The 19,186-nt window shown below is 51.0% G+C and overlaps 1 protein-coding gene and 1 long non-coding RNA gene across 5 annotated transcripts in view; one reads left to right on the top strand and one right to left on the bottom strand.

Annotated features, from left to right (window-relative positions):
• Irak2 (interleukin 1 receptor associated kinase 2) overlaps positions 1 to 19,186 on the bottom strand; it is a 56,605-nt gene that overhangs the window by 30,396 nt on the left and 7,023 nt on the right. For both annotated transcript variants that reach the window (XM_042273842.2, XM_076567612.1), the window contains exon 2: positions 16,994 to 17,176. In XM_042273842.2, coding sequence (XP_042129776.2) covers positions 16,994 to 17,176 — 183 coding nt within the window. The remainder of the gene's footprint in view (positions 1 to 16,993; positions 17,177 to 19,186) is intronic.
• LOC143272467 (uncharacterized) lies at positions 1,522 to 5,344 on the top strand. 3 transcript variants are annotated; one of them, XR_013050081.1, is made up of 3 exons: positions 1,522 to 1,636; positions 3,369 to 3,512; positions 4,785 to 5,344. It is a non-coding gene; the product is annotated as an uncharacterized LOC143272467 (long non-coding RNA). The 3 variants fall into 3 exon arrangements; XR_013050080.1 differs by lacking the exon at positions 1,522 to 1,636 and adding an exon at positions 2,620 to 2,700; XR_013050082.1 differs by lacking the exon at positions 1,522 to 1,636 and adding an exon at positions 2,900 to 3,211.

Below are 19,186 nucleotides of genomic sequence, written 5' to 3'. Positions count from 1 at the left end.
GATCACAGTCCTCGGGGGAGGACTTGTCCTGGAGGAGGTGGGAATGGAGGGTGGGCTGGGGGTAAGGGGAGGGCGTGGGAAGGGGGAGAATAGGGGAACCCATGGCTGATATGTAGAACTGAATGGTATTGTAAAATAAAAAATATATATCACAAAAAAAAAAAAAAAAGATTCGTGCTACACATGCATGCACGAAGACACACATGTACACATGTACACACACATACACAATAAATAAGTGTAAAAAATTATTTAAAAGACACATTAATTAACTAGACATGGTGGCACATGCCTTTGAGGATAGCACTCTGGGAGCAGAGACAGGTGAATCTCTGTGAGTTCGAGGTCAGCATAGCCAGTTCCAGTTCAAGGTTACATAAGGAGAACCTGTCTCAAAAAAATAAAAATAAAAATAAATTAAATAAAAATTAGGCTGGGCAGTGGTGGCGCATGCCTTTAATCCCAGCACTTGGGAGGCAGAGGCAGGCGGATCTTTGTGAGTTCAAGGCCAGCCTGGTCTACAGAGTGAGTTCCAGAATAGCCAGGACTGTTCCACAGAGAAACCCTGTCTCAAAAAACCAAAATAAATAAATAGATAGATAGATAGATAATAGATAGATAGATAGATAGATAGATAGATAGATAGACAGATAAATAATAAAATAAAAAAATTAAAAATTAACCAAGTCAGAGTCAGAGGTGGACAGAAGGGAGTTTTGACCCCCTCAAGCTGGGTGGGCAGCCTAGGAAGGAGCACATCATAATCTTTCATCCTCATCTCAAGCCACTGTCTCGAGTCAACCTTTCACGAGTGGGACCTTGGGACCCTGGGTCAAGCACAGCTCAGGGGAGAAAAGTCCCATTACACTGAAAACCTGCCCATTTTGCCAATCGCCACATTCCAGTCTGACTGGTTTCTTTTTTCACTCTGTCCAGAACCTGGCACTGCTCCTTCCTGTCTTGGTCATTTAGGAAATGTGTTTTGTTTTGGTTATCATGTTGTTATTTGGACCAGAGTTTTTGTTTTTCCTTTTATTTGTTGGTTCGTTGAGAAAGGGTCTCTTGTAAGCCAGGCTGGCCTCAAACCAACCACACCTTGAGAGTGAGAGAGTGAACCCCCAATCTTTATGCCTCCACCCCAGGTGCTGGGACTAAGGAGCAGCATGTGGTCAGGCCACCTGGAACTGTCCCTAAGCCAGCCCCTTCCCCGCAGCAGCCTCTGCACATGGTCTGTGCCTTGTAGACCAGTCTAGCTTCGAGGCCCAGGAGGGGAACAGACAGTCTTTTGTAACAAATGTCAACAAAACCCATTTGCTGAGGTAACTGCCAATTCATGAGCATGCCTGCCACAAAGCTGCTTAAGCAGGCACAGTCAGATACTAAGCCCATCCCCTGGAGGCAGGCATCCCTGCCCCCAGGCATTCCTCCCCCGAGGCAGGCATCCCCCCCATACCCCCCCCCACAGGCTGCCCCCACAGGCCCTTACCCAGCCTCCACATTCTGCTACTGTATGTCTTGTGTTGTTCCTTCCTCCCTCCCCAGACAGCCTAGAGTGGAGATCCCGTGGTCCTCAGAGGGCATACCAGCAGCACCAGAAGAGCAGCATGTGAAACAGAAGGACAGAGGTGTCTCCATGGTAAAGAACCCTCAACGGTGACTTGGGGCAGAAGCCCTGCCCACAACAGTGGGAAATGATACCCAAAGGCCACGCGTCCCCACATTGCTCTTGGGCCCAGCACACAATGCATCTTTTCTTTTACATTTTCTATTTATCAATGCGTATGTACACAATGTGCATATAGCAGCATTTGTGTATATGTGCGTGCGTGCGTGCGTGCGTGCGTGCGTGTGTGTGTGTGTGTGTGTGTGTGTGTGAATATGGACATGAGCATGTATAGAGTTTGAGACTGAGTCTCTTTGTTGTTATTCTATTGTGTATACCAGACTAGCTAGCCCAAGGGCCTCTAAGAATTCTTCATCTCCCATCTCCCTTGGGAGAAATGGAAATATAGACACTGGTACCAGTGTCTGGCTTTTTACACAGATTCCGGGGATTTGAACTCAGGTCCTCAGGCTTGCAAAGAAGTGTTTTTATACACTGAACCATCTCCCCAGCTAGAGGTATTTTCTTGACTGTAGCCTGGCTGAGCCTCAGTTTCTTCATTAATAACATGGAGGTCAAGGGTCATTTCATCCTGATTTAACCTCTGCATCCTATTCCTGGTGACTTTGTTCTTTCCTCTGTTGCTGGGAATGGAACCAGGGCTTGGCACTAAGCCACTGGGTCACAGCCCAGCCTCTATGACTTTTTTTTGTTTAGCACAAATCTGTGTCTCTCTGTGCAGGCATATTTGGTGTGGACATCAAGGGTCCTGGGGTTCAAGGCTGACCTTTGCAAGCTCCACCCAGGAGACTCATAAAAGCTTCATTTACTGCCCAATGGCGGCGGCGGCGGCGGCGGCGGCGGCGGCGGCGGCGGCGGCGGCGGCGGCGGCGGCGGCGGCGGCGGCGGCGGCGGCGGCGGCGGCGGCGGCGGCGGCGGCGGCGGCGGCGGCGGCGGCGGCGGCGGCGGCGGCGGCGGCGGCGGCGGCGGCGGCGGCGGCGGCGGCGGCGGCGGCGGCGGCGGCGGCGGCGGCAGCAGCAGCAGCGGCGCCACGCCTTTAATCCTAGCACTTGGGAGGCAGAGCCATGCAGATCTTTGTGAGTTCTAGGCCAGCCTGGTCTACAGAGTGAGTTCTAGGACAGCCAGGACTGTTTCACAGAGAAACCCTGTCTTGAAACCGCCTCCTCCCCTCCCCCCCCCTTCTGGAGAAAAAAAAGAAAGCTTCATTTACTGTTTTCACTCCCGGGAGAGTCTAGCTTTTCTCTCTTTCCTGTTCTTTCTGCAATGACAGCCACAGCGTGCACCTGGCAGTATGTCACAGGGAGGCGTTCAGGGTGGGGTGGAAGGAGGACACAGGCTGGGAGGGGTTAACACCCCCTCAACCACACACAGGCACCGAGTGACACTTGGAGGACCGTGCCCAGCCACAGAGATCAGCTGACAGCCCAGGTCAGGCTCTCTTACGTCAGCCCCATCAGCTTCCTGAAAAATCCCCGGGCAGGGTGAGCTTTGGGTTAAATCAAGCTTTCCACATGCAAATGATAAGTAGCACGTGTGGGGTCCAAGTGTCTGGATAGGGACACAGCTCAGAGGTCCAGTGCTTGCCAAGTAAGTATGAGTCCCCAGGTCCCCCGACATCCCCAGCACCAAAACAAGTAAATGAATAAAATGTCTAAAAAAAAAAAAAAAACCAGACAGACAGACAGACAGACTTTAACCATCCTAATTTGTCCTTCTCAGTTGCTTGCTTTTTCCCACTGTGTAGAGCGAATGGGAGAAAATGCGGCCTCTCCGCTTCTGTGCCCAGGAACCTGGCTCAGCCTGCAAATCGCCTCTACCTCCCAACCCGGAAGAGAGATGCTGGAGAGCTGAAAATAGAACACCACAGGCCCAGAGGTCAAGAGCAGGGGTGAGTGTTCTGACTCCAGAGCAAGCTGGTAACAGAATTCCCCTGGACAGCCTCCCAGTGCTTGGGACATTACTCTTCTTCCCCATGGGGGTTAAATTCTCAAAGGCCTCAGGCACATGCATTGAGTCAGAGTCACAAAATCAAAGGCAGAGTATGGTAGACCTGGGGGAAGCAGACTCAGCTTCCCCAGTCTGCTGGTACCCAGGGCAGGGTCTCCATCCTCTAGGGCTCCTGCATCCTCCATGGAGTAATAGTAATCCCCAGAGCTTTGAAAGCATGCCTGGGCTCGGTGAGATGAGGTGAGAAACACACAGTAGCTGGCTGGCACCCACACACCATGCAATGCACGCCCGCACTCCCAGCAATCAGGAGGTGAAGACAAGAACCTTTGCTACACAGTGAGTTTGAGAGGTTAGCCTGGGCTACAGGAGCCCTGGTGTGGCAGTTTGAGTGAGAATTACCCCCCATAATCCGGGGCATTTGAACACTTGGTCCCAGTTGGTGGTACTTTTGGGGGAGGCTTAGGAGGTACGTACGGCCTTGTTAAAGGAAGTACGTCACCAAAGGTGGGCTTTGAGACTTTAAAGACGCCTTTTCAGTTTGTTCTCTCTGCTGCTGTCAGTGGTTCAACCCAGGAGCCCTCAGCTTCCTGCTCCTGCCACCATGCCTGCCTGATGCCATGCCTCCCCACCATGACAGATTCTCAGCCCTCTGGATAAACTCTTTCTTCTTTAAGTTGTTTTGGTCACAGTGTTTGAGCCCAGCAACAGAAGAGTAACTAACAGGCCCTGTCTCAAACAAAATAAACCTCTAGGAGCCACACAGGAAGACAAACATCACATGCTTTCTGCCTTAAGCAGATTCTAGAGTTAAATATAGAGAGACAGAAAAACAGACAGGGGACTGTGAAGGGGAAGGAAGGACACTGTGGGGATGGGGAGCAAGAGAGAGAATCGGGGAGACAAAGCAGCTGCTCTCTCTCGTGCAGAATCCATATTTAAATACATATGTATTCACACACATACGTACACATATGCACGCATATACATATGCACACATATACATATGCACACATATACACACACACACATATAAACATGCACACATATACATATGCATACATATATATGAGAAAGCAAAAGGGGGTCAATTTGGGGACAGTAAAGGAACCAGCAGAGGGGGTTGGGTGATGTGCAAATATATGCTAAGTATACTGGTACACATGTATGAATGTCAATATAAAACATTATTTTTTTTTTTACCTCTGGGCAGGACATAGCTCACCTGTCATCAAACTACTTCAGAAGTTGGGCAGTGGTGGCGCCCACTTTTAATCCCAGCACTCGGAAGGCAGAGGCAGGTGGATCTCTGTGAGTTCAAAGCCAGCCTGGTCTACAGAGTGAGTTCCAGGACAGTCAGGGTTACACAGAGAAACCCTGTCTCAAGAAACAAAGAAATAAACAAAAAAAAACCTACTTCAGAGGCTGAGGCTGGACAATCATTAGACCCAGAAGTTCTAGTCCAGCTTGGGCAACAAACCAAGACTCTACTTCAAAAGAATAAATAACTTGACTAAATAAAACAAAAGAACCTCTGAGTTCCAGTGAGGGTCTGTGAGAAAGCATTTGAAATATAAAGCTATTCTCAACTGGGTTTTTTGTTTGTTTGTTTGTTTTGTTTTTCGAGACAGGGTTTCTCTGTGTAGTTTTTGGTGCTTGTCCTGGATCTCGCTCTGTAGACCAGGCTGGCCTCGAACTCAGAGATCTGCCTGGCTCTGCCTCCCAGGTGCAGGAATTAAAGGCATGTATCACCACCACCTGGAGGATTTTGTGTTTTTGAGGCAGGGTCTCATGTAGCCCTGACTGGCCTGAGACTCACTATGCCTAATCCTGGGCTGGGCAGAGTGGCACACACTTCTAATCCCAGCACTCAGGAGGCAGAAACAGGCAGATCTGCCTGTGAGTTTGAGGCCAGCCTGGTCTACAAAGTGAGTTCCAGGACAGCCAGAGCTACATAGAAGACCCTGTCTCAAAACAAAACAAAAATAGACAGACAGGCAAACAAACAAACAAAACCTTCCCGATTCTCCTGCCTCTACTTCCTGAGAGCTGGAATTCCAGTTGTGGCCCAGCATACCTAGTTTATGGGGTGCTGAGGACCAACCAAGGCTTTGTGCATGTTAGGCAAACATTACCAATGGAGCTACATTGGACAGCGTCTACACGCATATTTTAAACACTCACAGAAAGTAAGAGCGGGTAAGGAGCGACTCCATGGGTGCAGGACCAAACAGCCCTGGAGGTGGACGGTGGGAGAAACGGGGACTCCTTCTCCTCTCCCTGAGGGTTCACTGACAGCCTCATCATACGGAGGATGAGCAGCCTGGAGTTCACTCTCCTGGCAATCCCCCCACCCCAGGAAGAAAAGGGATGTTGGTGTCCTTTATCTACAGCTCTGGTAGCATGTGGGGTCTTGGAGTCTGGGAGTTTCCTCAAGCTGGGCCCAACCCAGAGTGGACCAGGATGGAGCCTTGGACAATAAAATGGCAGAGCGTGGGGCACAGCACTGTCCAAGCCCTTTCATGGTTGCCAGGCCTGTGTATGAGGGGAGTGTGATTTCCCCCTCTCTTTGCTGAGTACCGTCACCATGTACAGCTCTCTCGACGAGCAAGAATCATTTACGGCAAGCCCGCCAGCGACCGGACACTCTGGCCAACCTCCCACCAGCTCAGTGCTCACAGTGGATTCACTGACAAGCTGGCTCACAAATGAGCCGGGGCGGGGTGAGGGTGAGGGTCAAGAGATGCAAGCCATTGGGGCTGAAGAGCCGGCTCAGTGGTTAAAAACACTTACTGCTCTATCGGAGGTCCTGAGTTTGGATCCCAGCTCCAACCTCAGGTGGCTCCCAAATGCCCGCAACTCGAAGGAATTATAACCTGCCTCTGGCCTCCAAGGGCACACACACACACACACACACACACACACACACACACACTGAAATATTTTTTCTTATATGTGAGCCATTGACTGGTACTTCCACTGTTACCAGATGGTTCCGTCTGAACAATGATTGCCACTATGGGGACATCTAACTCAGGTCTGGGACACAGGTTCAACTACAGCCTGGTATGGTGACTCATTTGTAACCCCAGAATGCTAAAGGAAGGCCACCTGGAGTTTGAGATCAGCCTGGAATATACAATGAATTCTAGGCCAGCCTGAGCTACATGGTGAGACTCTTCCAAAAGAAACAAAGGCGCTAAGGTAAAGTGTCTGCTGTGCAAGCCTTAGGGCCTGAGTTCAGATCCCCAGAACCTATGTGAAAGGCCCAGAGCGGGGCACATTCCTGTAATAAAAGCATGGGGCGACTGGAACAGGTAAAGACCTGAAGCTCACAGGCCAGCCAGCAGAGCTGAAATGTTGAGCCACAGGCTTAGTGAGAGACATAAGCGCAGAGGGACTGAGGAAGTCACTGACCTCAGGCCCTCACATGGGAGCACCCATGGGCACCCACACATGCACACACCCACACTAGCACACGCAGGTCCAACTGCAATCTCTGTTACCCTGAAAACAATGAAACCGGAAACACTTGTTTTCTCGGGAGTCTTTTGTTTCTGCTCCACTTCCTTCAGATTACTGTGCTGAAGCCTTGGCTGACCCCTGGGAGGCCTGGGCCTCCTCCCCTGCCACCTGGGGACATATAACACAGTGGCAAATCTCAGCACTGCTCATTGGGACAGAGGGGACTCATGAGCTGCCAGCAAGGTCCTCGGTCTATGAACACATCCTGGAAATTCTGTCCTTTACCCACTCCAGGCAAACAATAATGCAATACTCAAGTATTTGTTTTTTAATTCTAAGTTGGCTTGTAGCTGGAATGGATTTCTGATAAACAATCTAAAGTGATCAGCCACAAACTAAAGGAGCCTGGAGCAGGCACCCACCGCAAGAGCAAACGGCTCACTAGGCTCTTGCTTCGACCTTTCCTACTAATCTCCAGGCCTGGTCTCTGCATCTGTGATCTGTGGTTTAACAGCAGGAGTATGGGGTGTGTGCGCGGGTGTGTGTGTGTGTGTGTGTGTGTGTGTGTGTGTGTGTGTGTGTGTGTGTGTGCGCACGCGCGTGCGCGCGCGCATGCAGGGCTGGAGAGCTGTTAAGAGCACTGGCTGTTCTTCCAGAGGACCTGAGTTTAGTTCCCAGCACCCACATGGAGGCTCACAACTGCTTCTCACTCCAGCTCCAGTGAATCTGGTGCCCTCTTCTGGCCTCTGTGGGCACTGCACACACATGGTGCAGGCAAAACACTCATACATATAAATAAAAATAAATATTTTTGTTGTAATGTTTTGAGACAGGGTTTCTCTACGTAGCCCTGACTGTCCTGGAACTCACTCTGTAGACTATGCTGGCCTCTAACTCAGCCCCTGCCTGTCTCTGCCTCCCAACTGCTGGGATTAAAGGTATGTGTCACCACACCTGACTCACCTCCTAACGGCTTCCATCCCTAGATTCCCAGAGAGCCCGTGCCTACCCCTGGTTTCAAAGACTCACTGTGACTCAGTCACTTACAATGTCAGAGACAGGGTCTCTGCTTGAGACAAAACTCAGTGCAAAGGCTGAGTCAATTCCCAGCACCGGCAGGGGTGGGGGGTGGGGGGTGTCAACCAAGTTACAAGGTCGGAGGACTCATATGCAGACAAGAAACTTGAGGGAAGGACCCCATGAGCTTCTGTGGGAGAGTCCCTTGAAGCAGAGACCCGAAAGATGAGTGATGATGAGGACTGGCCTCTGGAAGAACTCAGGGAAGTCTGGGGAAGACCAGAGCTCCGGGCGCACAACATACGCAAAGGTCCTGAGAAGGCAGACAATATTTTGATAAGTTTCATCAAATGATGGAAGACCCTAGCGGCGGGGCTGGCTGATCGGGAACAAAAAGCCAGGGAGTCTCTTCCATTGCCTCCCGTGACACAGTGGCCTTGGAAGCGACGTGTCCCCAACCCAGCTCCAGTAACACAGGCGCCCCCCTTTCCCATGTCACAGCTCATGCCAGGGTGCATGTTACGCAGCGTGACGCAGCTGGCGCTGACTCACGCATCCTCTGAGGAGGGTTTAACCTCACATCAGAGGAGCCCGGTGACCACAGCAGAGTTCACAGGGTTTGACAGACGCACCTCGCTGCGCCCCAGTTTAACTGTGCGGCCCGTGGCCCTCTACTCACTCTTCCAGCAACTCTCAAAACCCACAGTGACTGAAGAGTCAGTTCAGGGAAGGAAATCGGGTCACCTGCCCCGCACTAGGCCTCAGCACCTTAGAAAAAAAAAATGTGACCTCTCTTGAAGCTTCCCACTTTGAAAGCAAAGTAAACAGGGGTGTGCCTATACACTTGTTTGTGACAGGGTCTCATGTAGCCCAGGATGACCTCAATGTAGCAAAGACTAGCCTTGAACTTCTCTTTTTCCTTCCTCCACCTCTCAAGTGCCACCATACCTGAAGATGCCCATTTCCCTGAAGGGGAAACTGAGACTTGACCTAACAACTTACTCAAATTCAGATTAAGGCCAAGCTGGCCTCCATTTGCATCCTGGCTACTTACAAGTGACATGACTTTGGGCAAGTTTCTGAGCCTCAGTTTCCACATCTATAAAATGGGAGCAACTAAAGTCATGAGGAAAGGTGCTTGCTGGGACATGGTAGGTGGTAAGTCTGGTTGATTCTGGGTCCACAGGCTGGGACTCTGGGACTGATGTCTCCGTCCAACAGTACCAGCTCCAAGGACAGATCCCCAGTGGTCCAGGGAATGAAGCTGACTCACATTCTGTTGCTCCCTGCGGTTGTGAAAACCTTAGAGAGGATACACACAGAAACTCTGCGTATACATGGGAGCCCTGCTGCCAATGTGTGTGCAGCCTGGCCTCTATGAAGAGGAAGGGGACACACTTCTCTGCTCAACAGCTGCCCACAGTACCCTGTCCACAGAGCCCCGATCCAGAAATGAAGTGACTCTGGACCACAGACCAAAGCCAAAGTCTGAGTGGCTGGAGTTGAGCAAGCACAGCTTCTAAAAGACTGCAAAACTTCGCCAGACAATTCTAGCTGGAGTTACAAGTCAGCCACACAGCTCTTGCCTAGAGAGTGGGGGTCCCATCCCAGCACCCACAAGTCATAAGAAGATGGCAGCGGCTGATGGGAGAGGAAGGTTTAGTCGCCTCCCACATCCCTTCAGATCCCCAGGGGTCCCCCCCTACTCAATTGACACCCAGAACCACACAGCTACATGGACCAATACATTCTTATAAGATACATTTGACAGTTGATCTTATCAACCTGGCGGATTTAGAGTCACCATGGAGGCAAACCCTTCCCTGGGTGCATCTGTGGGGGGTTTTCTGGTTTAGACTGACTGGGATGCAAAGACCCATCCAGAATGCGGGCAGCACCATCCCGTGGGGCTGGGGTCCTGGTCGGCACACAAAGGAGCTGAGTACCAGCTCTCACACTTCCTGGCTGTGGATGCAGTGTGGCCAGTCCCAGGTCCTGGTGCCACACCTTCCCGCCATGATGGACTGTGCCCTCAAACTCGGAGCCAAATAAGTCCTTCCTTCCTTCCTTCCTTCCTTCCTTCCTTCCTTCCTTCCTTCCTTCCTTCCTCCCTCCCTCCCTCCCTCCCTCCCTCCCTCCCTCCCTTCCTTCCTTTCTCCCTCCTTCCCTCCCTTCCTTCCATCAGCTGCTTTTCTGGGGATCTTGCTACAGCACTGAGAAAAACTGTTCATACAACAGTAAAAACCTCAATGCCCCCATTCCATATTACACTGGAGTGTTCCCCAAAATAAAAGTTCTCCACTGTTTTCCTAGGGGGGAAAAAAGCAAATTGTTCTTAAAAGGAAAACAAACAAACATTTTTGTTTTGTTTTGTTTTTTGAGACAGGGCTTCTCCGTGTAGTCTTGGCTATCCTGGAATTCACTCTGTAGACCAGGCTGGGCTCAAACTCATTTTATTGTTGTTTGTTTGTTTGTTTCTTAAGATAGTCTTCCAGGGGGTGAGGGAAAAAAAAGACAGTTCTCCAAAGGAGGCCCTGGCTGGCTTTGACCTTTCAGCAACCTGTTTCTAGCCTCCCAGGAGCTGGGATTACAGACATGTGCCACCACATCTGGCAAACAAACAAGCACCCTTAATTGCCTTTATTTTCCATTAGAATCAAGCAATAATCCACTGCATAAAACAGACTTTGGGGGCTGGAAGGCTGTCTCAACAGTTAAGAGTGTGTATTACTCTTCCAGAGGAGCTACCTGAGTTCAATTCCCAGCACCCATGTTAGGCAGCTCACAAGCCCCTGTAAACTCCAGCTCCAAGAGATTGGATGCCTCTGGCCTTCCTGGGCAACTATACACACACACACACACACACACACACACACACACACACACACACACACACACACACACACACGGGATTAAAAATAAAATCAATCATTAAAATGAAATCTCATTTGAGACCTCTTCTTTAAAAACAAACAGCAGGCTGTGTTCCAAGGCCTGAACAGCGTAGGTTTGTTCTATCAACAGAGACAGTCTTGAAGAAGCCAGGAACACCAGCAACACTGAAGAAGAGCAGGTTTCTCTTTTCAAGTCAGAAGTAGGGACCATGCTTGCCCAGCATGCACTAGGCCCTGCCTGGGTTTGATCCCCAGAGTGTCATCATCTGGGTGTGGTGGTGCACACCTGTGATCCCAGAATTGGAGAGGTTGAGGCAGGAGGATCAGGACTTCAAAGGCCTCTCTCGGCCCTCAAACATGTCTCCTGCCCACCACAGTTTCTGTGAACATGCTATACCCTCTGCTCAGAAATGACTGAGCAGGCCCTCCCTTCAGCTGCCTGCTAGCCCTCAGTTGGAAAGTCAAGTTCAACTCACGCCCTGGTCGAGCCTGATTTCTCCCATCTCCCTCTCCCAGTCGTCGTCGTCGTCGTCGTCGTCGTCGTCCCCACCCACAGCACGCTTCTCTGAGAGCATGTGTGCTCCTGGCTGTGTGTACGTGTGTTCAGATCATTACTATCTACCCACTCCACTATACAAGCGCACCACGAGACCCAGGCTTATGCATGCAATCAAACCCTCTACCACTACGCCGAATCTGAGCTACTCAATCAACGTTCCAGTGAAACAGATACCCCAGTACATGACAATCAAAGATGTACTAGGAACCAGGGACTGCCAGATAGGCTGGCCAGGGCAGCCACACCAGCAGGCTATGGAGAGGTCCTGATGGAATCACTGACAGCTACAAGCAAACAGCTACATAGCCTGTGGCTTCCTGTTCCATCCCAGCAATGAATTGTGGGCGTACTGGCAGGAAGGGGGGTACAGATAACCTCCTTCTGTTTGAGGCCCACTGGGTCATTAGAAGCTGATAAGAGAGAGCCACAGATTGCATCAGATGGTGGATTGATCTAAAGAAAGTGACTGGTAGCTATCAGGCCTATCTCCCTTTAGGACAGGGCACATGTGGGAAGACAGCCAAGTGGCCAAGTGGGAAGGTGTGTGTGTGTCAGAAATGTTAACTGTCCCTGGAAGAGGTACTTCTCCTCCAGAGGAACAAGATGCTTTGGCTACGCACACCCTCCTCCTGCATTGCCCAGTCTCCCCTGCAACCAAGGCCATCATGGGACCCAGTTCTGGCCAATGTCTTTGAGGGGATGCTGGACATGCAACTTCCTGGTCATGCCCTTCGGACACGAGCACACCCACCTTTCCTTCTTGTCCCCTTACATAAAAACCAAAGCCACGTGTCCCAGGCAACCCGACACCAGGACATGAGGGAACTGCTTCACCCACTCCGGACAGCCTTACATCAGGTGTCACTCTCTATCATCTTCTCTTAAGGCAGTGGTTCTCAACCCCCCCCCCCAACACTGCGTCCCTTTAATACAGTTCCTCATGCTGTGGTGACCCCCAACCATAAAATTTATTTTTGTTGCCACTTCATAACTGTAATTTTTCTGTTATGAATTGTAAAGTAAATATCTGTGTTTTCTGACGGGCTTGGGTAACTCCTGTGAATGGGCTGTTCAACACCCAAAGGGGTCACGGCCTGCAGGTTGAGAACCACTGCCTTAAAGTCTCTCACTGATCCTCACGCTCACTGTTTTGGGGGCTAGGCCAACAAGCCCCAGGGATCAGCTTATCTCCACGCAGCCAGCTCTGAGTTTATAGGCACCTGTGGCCACACCCAGATTTAACTGGGTTCTAGACAGCTGAACTTTAGTCTCCATGTTTACACAATAAGAGAGCTCACCCACTGAGCTGGCTCCCAGTTTAGTTTGATTGATTGTTTATTTGAGACACGGTCTCATTATGTAGCCCAGGCTAGCCTCCTGCCTCACTTTGTCCAGTGCTAGGGTTGACAGACATGTTCCACCATGCCAGCCCAGCTGGGCTCTTTAAGCCTGTGCAGCCCACACCGTGTGAACAGAGCCTGGAGTCTGCCACGAGACTACCAAGAATGGATGGGAGGAGAGGGAAAAGGTGTGCTGGCAGGAACTGCTTCCTCTCATGTGCCCTCTGTTCTCATTTATTCTAATTCTTGTCACAGTTCATGTCTATCATGTTAAATAACAACCTTGGCAATTAAAGCTGAGAAGGGAAGGAACAGAAACCCACAGGCCCATCCCCTCAAAGACTTTGGTTTCAGACAATGCAAGTCCAGCACCTGTGTGCCTGAATTGGTCTTTGGCGCATACATAATGGTCACAAGGCCACTGTTTACTGCATCGTGCATTTACTGAGACTCCCCTCAGCTCTATGGAAGCTTCTGGATGGTTGGGGTTTTGGTGCTGAGAGCCTAGGTCCTCGCCTAGACAAGTGCTATACCCACACAGGATATCTGTTGAATACAGCTACCTTCAAATAGATCTTCAAGAAGTGTCAGGCAGGGCCAGGTAGTGGTGGTGCACGCCTTTAATCCCAGCACTCGGGAGGCAGAGGCAGGTGGATCTCTGTGAGTTTGAGGCCAGCCTGGTCTACAGAGTGAGTTCCAGGATAGGCAGGGCTGCTTCACAGAGAAACCCTGTCTCAGGGGTAAAAAAAAGAAGTGTTTTGGAGTCTGGAGATGGCTCAGCAGTTAAGAGCACTGGCTAGTCTTGAAGAGGATCAGGGTTTGATTCTCAGCACCCATGTAGTGGCTCACAACTATCCCTAACTCCAGTTCCAGGGTTCTGGTGCCCTCTTCTGAAATACTGAACTACAGTGCACACATGTAGTGCACATGTATAAATTCAGGAAGAACATTCATACACATAAAAAGAATGAGAGAATGACAGGTGTAGGAGCCAAACATAGTATCACGTCTTTAATCCCAGCACTCAGGAGGCAGAGGCAGGCAGATCTCTGTGAGTTCAAGGCCAGCCTTGTCTATACAGTGAGTTCCATGCCAGCCAGGCAACACAAAAAGAACCTGTGTCACACCACACATACACACACACACACACACACACACACACACACACACACACACACACACACATTTGGGGGGCTAAAGGTGTAGTTTACTGGTAGAACAATTGTCTCGCATTTATGAGGTCCTAAGTTCATTTGGGCAGAAGTCAATTTTTCAAGTGAACTGCAGCTGGGCAAGTTAATAATTAAGCAGGCAAATGCAAACTAAGATTACAAATCACGGCTAGAAAAGGGGGCTCTGAGCATTCCTAATACAGGAACGTGAGTGCCTGCACACACATCCTGGGTGTTCGCTTGAAGAAGGGGCAGGCAACTATCTATTCTCGAATGAAAAACAGCCAGAGTCAGAAAGGGGAAGTGTGTTGCCTGGGGACTTGACGCAGTGGTGGGCCCATCACCAGAACCTCACAGGGACAGCCAGGGGACAGGGGAGTGGGAACTGACCCTGGGTGGCTTCGGCCAGCAGGACTGAGGAAAACGGAAGCTGTGTTTGGGGGGCTGGGGGAGTAAGAGGCAGAACAGGAGGGCATGGTCGGACAAGGGTTTTAAGCAGCCAAAGGCCAGGGGGTGGCGCTTCCTGCAGCCCAGAGAGCCCACAGTGGCTGGCAGCCTCTGTGGGAGAGCGGAGCAGTGGGACCTGGATCCAGGTGAGGCCCGGTGGACCTCGGACCTTGGGACCTCAAGCCACTAGCCAGCCATTCTTTTGCTGTTTGGTTGTTTGTTTTTGAGACAGGGTCTCTCTATGTAGCCCCGGCTGACCCAGAACTCAGAGAGGTCTGCCTGTCTCTGCCTACCACGTGCTGGAATTAAAAGTGTGCGCTACTGCGCCTGGCATGAGTGTATTTCTTTAAATCTGGTGCCACAGTCTTTGTTGACCTCGAATGGTGAAGATTTTTCCTAGATTAGTCAATGGTCTCTACCGTCAATGGCCAGGGAATGTGGCAGGAAGCAGTTTCTTAACCTCTGGGGCTCCTCCTCTGCTATCACACAGTTTCGGGGTTTTGCCTGATCTGGCAATTGCCTCCCCAAGTGGACCAGCGGTGAGCTCACTGTGACCACATATGAGCTGGCAGCGCTTCCTACCCCTGGGGACCCTCCCTCACCTCCTTTGGAGTCATTAGGAGCTTATAATTAATTCTTTCAAAATACAAGGAGAAATTTTTTGAAACAAGGTCTCACGTAGTCCAAGCCAGCCCTGAACTCATCATGCAACCTAAGCTGGTTTTGAATTCTTTTTAATATTATTATATTATTAATGAACATTATTTTATATGCATTAGTGTGAAGGTGTCAGATCTCTAGGAACTGGAGTTACAGACAGTTGTGAGCTGCCATGTGGGGTGCTGGGAATTGAACCCGGGTCCCCGAGAAGAACAGCCAGTGCTCTTAACCCCTGGCTTTGAGTTCTTGGTCCTCCTATCTCTGCCTCCCAAGTGATGGATTACAGATATTTGCCACCACACCAGTTTAAACATTATCACTTCTCAGCATCTGTCACATTTCAGTTTTCTAAGAATATAGAGAAGCCAGAATTGAGGTCACAATCATCAGGGGCTGATCACATGATCAAATGAAATGCCTTTTGGTTCTAGTGATCATGAGCACCAAGGCTCCAAGAATCCCAGAGAGGGTTCTGCTTGGCCTCCAGGCTAGTGCCTTCACAGGACAATGGTGGGGGGGGGGGGGCGGCTGAGAGCCTGAGAAGAGGAGCATCTCCCAGGACTCGCTCAGCTGTATCTTGCCTCTCTGGCTGGTCCTTGGGGAATGGAGATGAGGAATAGTGGTCTGGCACAGCTCAGAACAGGACAGGATGGGTTCCAGCTGGTTCTAAAGGGCTGTGAGCCAGGCAGGCTAGCCTGTCCAGTCTGAGGGAAGGTGGTCATGGAAGGAGACCAGGTAGGGAAAGGGCAGAGACAGAGCCTGGGGGAGCCATGGCCAACAGGCAGGGGCTTGGTTTATGGGACAATTTCTGGGAATGCAGAAGTAAGCCTGGCTGGAGTCTCTCCTGCTGGAACAGGCACCTCCTATTTAAGCCCCAAAGGGAAAGTCATCGCGTGTGAAAACCTCAGATTCCCACACACACTACACCCCAGGGAGTTACCTAGCTGCTGAAGCGTGGACACAGTCCCAGGGTGGCCCTGAAAACCCACGTGTGCTGCAGCTCTGAGCTGGAGCGCTCTAACCTCCACCCTTCTCTCAAAGAAGGCTTCCGATCATCCAGATCATCCAGGCAAGTGCTGCATCTGTCTGGGTCTCTGGCACAGCAGGCAGCCATTCCCGTCAAAGCCCACAATTTCCCGCTACTGCCTCCTAAGTGGCTCTCCAGGATTTGCATTTTTAAAATGTATTTACTTGTGCGTGTTTGTGGAGAGAGGCACAGCTGCCACGGCACGTGTGGGGAGGTCAGAGGACAACTTTTAGGAGTCCCTCTTTCTACCATGTGGGTCGCAGAGATCAAACCCAGGCATGAGCCTGGGCAACAAGTGCCCTTACCCTGGCCTCCATGTTGTTGTTGCTATTGTTGCTGCTTGTTTGTTTGTTTGTTTGTTTGTTTTTTGTTTTCAAGACAGGGTCTCCCTTGTAGCCCTGGCTGTCTTGGAACTCTCTCTGTAGACCAGGTTGGACTCGAACTCACAGAGCTCCATTTGCCTATGCCTTCCGAGTACTGGAATTAAAAGCGTGCACCGCCGCTGCTGCCACCATCACCACCACCACCACCCCCGCCCCGGCTCCAATGTTGTTTTAATTACAAAAATAAAAGGCTAGGTCTCTGGCTAGTCAGCCCAGCAGAGTTCACAGCAGGCCTGCAGATAACAGCTGATAAATAACGGAGTTGGTGTGTGAATTTTAGCCTGGGAAGAAGGGTCCCAGGGCGAGGGTGCAGCTCAGTGGCAGAGAGCTCATCTCGCCCGAGTTGGTTCCTCCCCCTGCACTGACAAAAGATGGACAGCTTCTTCAGACAGACACACAGCCCTTGCTGAGACCCCCCCCCCCCCCACACACACACTTGGGGACAGATGGCTACTCACAGCTCAGGACAATCTGGGCAGCTCGGTAGAGTTCCAGGTGACACAGGAGGTCCACCAGCTGCTGGACGGTGGCCTGCCGCATGGCCCACCACCACAGCAGCTCCCGGGTGATGCTCACACCCTGCACCCGCTCCATGGATTTGATCTTCCTCAGTTGCGTCAGGTCCGTGATCACGTAGGAGGCTGGAAGGCAGGAGAGGACTCCGCTTAGAGCTGGAGGTGCGGCCACCCAGGGAGAGGCCCTCCCTGCCCCGCTGCTCCTCCCAGGTGTCACCATGGCTACTTCCCCCAGCCGGAGGAAGACCACGGGACAGCAGGCTGGGAGCCTTGGGTATCAGCAGTGTCTCTGCTTGGGTTGAGAAAGCAAAAGGCTCAGTGGGGAGAACTGTGCCCACTTCGTCTGAAACAGAAGCCCCCTGCAGGCAGGGAGTTTCATTTGTCTCCATCACAGACACATCCCCAAATGGAGAAACTCCGGGCAGCAGGCTAGGATGCAGATGAGTGGAGGGCAGCTAAAACCACTGAGCCACACTTCCAGCCCTTATTTGTGACATAGTATCCCACTGGGTTTTTTTGTTGTTTTTTTTTTTCTTTTCCTTTCTTTTTTTTTTTTTTGTTTGTTTGTTTGTTTTTAAGATAGGGTCCCACTATGCAGAACCAGCTGGCTTTGAACTCACAGATCTGCTGGGATTAACGGCATGAGCCACCACTCCCAGCCCTGCCACTGAATCGACTGACATAAGGGGAGCATTTAAAACAAACAAACAAACAAAAATTGAAACTGCGACAGCCTCGGGAGGTGTAGCATGATGGGAAAACACCTGCTAGCACGTGCAGGGGACCCCAGGCTGCACCCCAGTACTGCAAAACAAAACCAAACAAAAATGAGGAATTAAAAAAACCAAGCTGCCGGGCGGTGGTGGCACACACCTTTAATCCCAACACTCGGGAGACAGAGGCAGGTGGATCTCTGTGAGTTCAAGGCCAGCCTGGTCTACAAAGCCAGTTCCAGAACAGCCAGGGCTACACAGAGAAACCTTGTCTTGAAAAGCAAACAACAGCAACAACAAAATCAAGCTTTGGTGCCAAGAGTTCAAAAATCATAGAGCGGGAATTTATGCGAACACAAAGTTGAGTGTTTGGGGGACTGTGGGGTGCTTGGTTGGAACAGGGCTTGCCTCTCTCGCATGAGGCTCTGGTTCAGCCCTAGCACCACCAAAGAAAAATGTCATTAAGCATACTGGAAACCTAGATGAGCTCTGAAGAGGGCAGGCAAAACCAAAACTCCATGAGCTTTTCTGTTTGGAATATGAGCTTGGAGGCGTGTCGAGCAGGGGACGGGAGGCCAGAGATAAAGCTCAGAACATGGAAGACGGGGTTGGGGATTTAGCTCAGTGGTAGAGCGCTTGCCTAGCAAGCGCAAGGCCCTGGGTTTGATCCTCAGCTTCAAAAAAAAAAAAAGAACATGGAGGACATCAGAGCCAGGATAAACACAAAGGACCTGTCACTAGATAAATGAGGAAGGACCACGACACTCTCCTCAGAGAAAGCCTCCGGGAGAAGTACCCTGTAGGAATGGAAAGTTCCCGAGTTGCAGTTTTAGTCACTGGAAACTCCAAACCAGATTCCTAGCCAGCGGGAAGTGATGTAACAGCCCAGAGTCCCCTTCCCACTGTTCTCAGGGGGCAAAGAGGAAGGAGTTATGTCATGAAAAGCCAGCCTAGTAGAGATGCTTGGCCTGCCAGAGCCTTGACCCTCCGTGAATTTCCTCCCAGGAGAAACAGGAAGTGAGCCCCCAGGGTGCCTTCTCTAAGGGAGAGTTCAGTCCTGTGAAATTGACATCTCTTAAGGTACTGATCCATTAATACTGCACCCAGGAGCAGGGCAGGCAGAGAGGCAGGCGGGGACTCGGTCACTGCCAAGGGCCCTGCTAGGCTATGGCTGTTAGTAATCGGATCATTATGGAAGAGAGAAAAGTCCTCCTCATCTTCCTACCTGGGAGACCCAAGGAAACCGCTGGCTGCCTCCCTGCAGCTCATCTCCCAGACTTTCCCCACATGTGTGAACACTACCCTTCAGATCTGGTGTCCCACCAAGGGCCCCGGGCTAAAGGCTTGGTCCCCAGCTTGGTGCCTGGAGAGGTAGGAGCTTGAAGGCATGGGTCCCAGGGGGGAGTCTTCCGAGCCTTCAGAG

This window comes from Peromyscus maniculatus, chromosome 3, assembly GCF_049852395.1.
Source record: "Peromyscus maniculatus bairdii isolate BWxNUB_F1_BW_parent chromosome 3, HU_Pman_BW_mat_3.1, whole genome shotgun sequence".
In the NCBI taxonomy this organism is placed as follows: Eukaryota; Metazoa; Chordata; class Mammalia; order Rodentia; family Cricetidae; genus Peromyscus; species Peromyscus maniculatus.
Note: the sequence above shows the minus strand (reverse complement) of the source record. Positions and strands in the feature narration are given on the sequence as shown.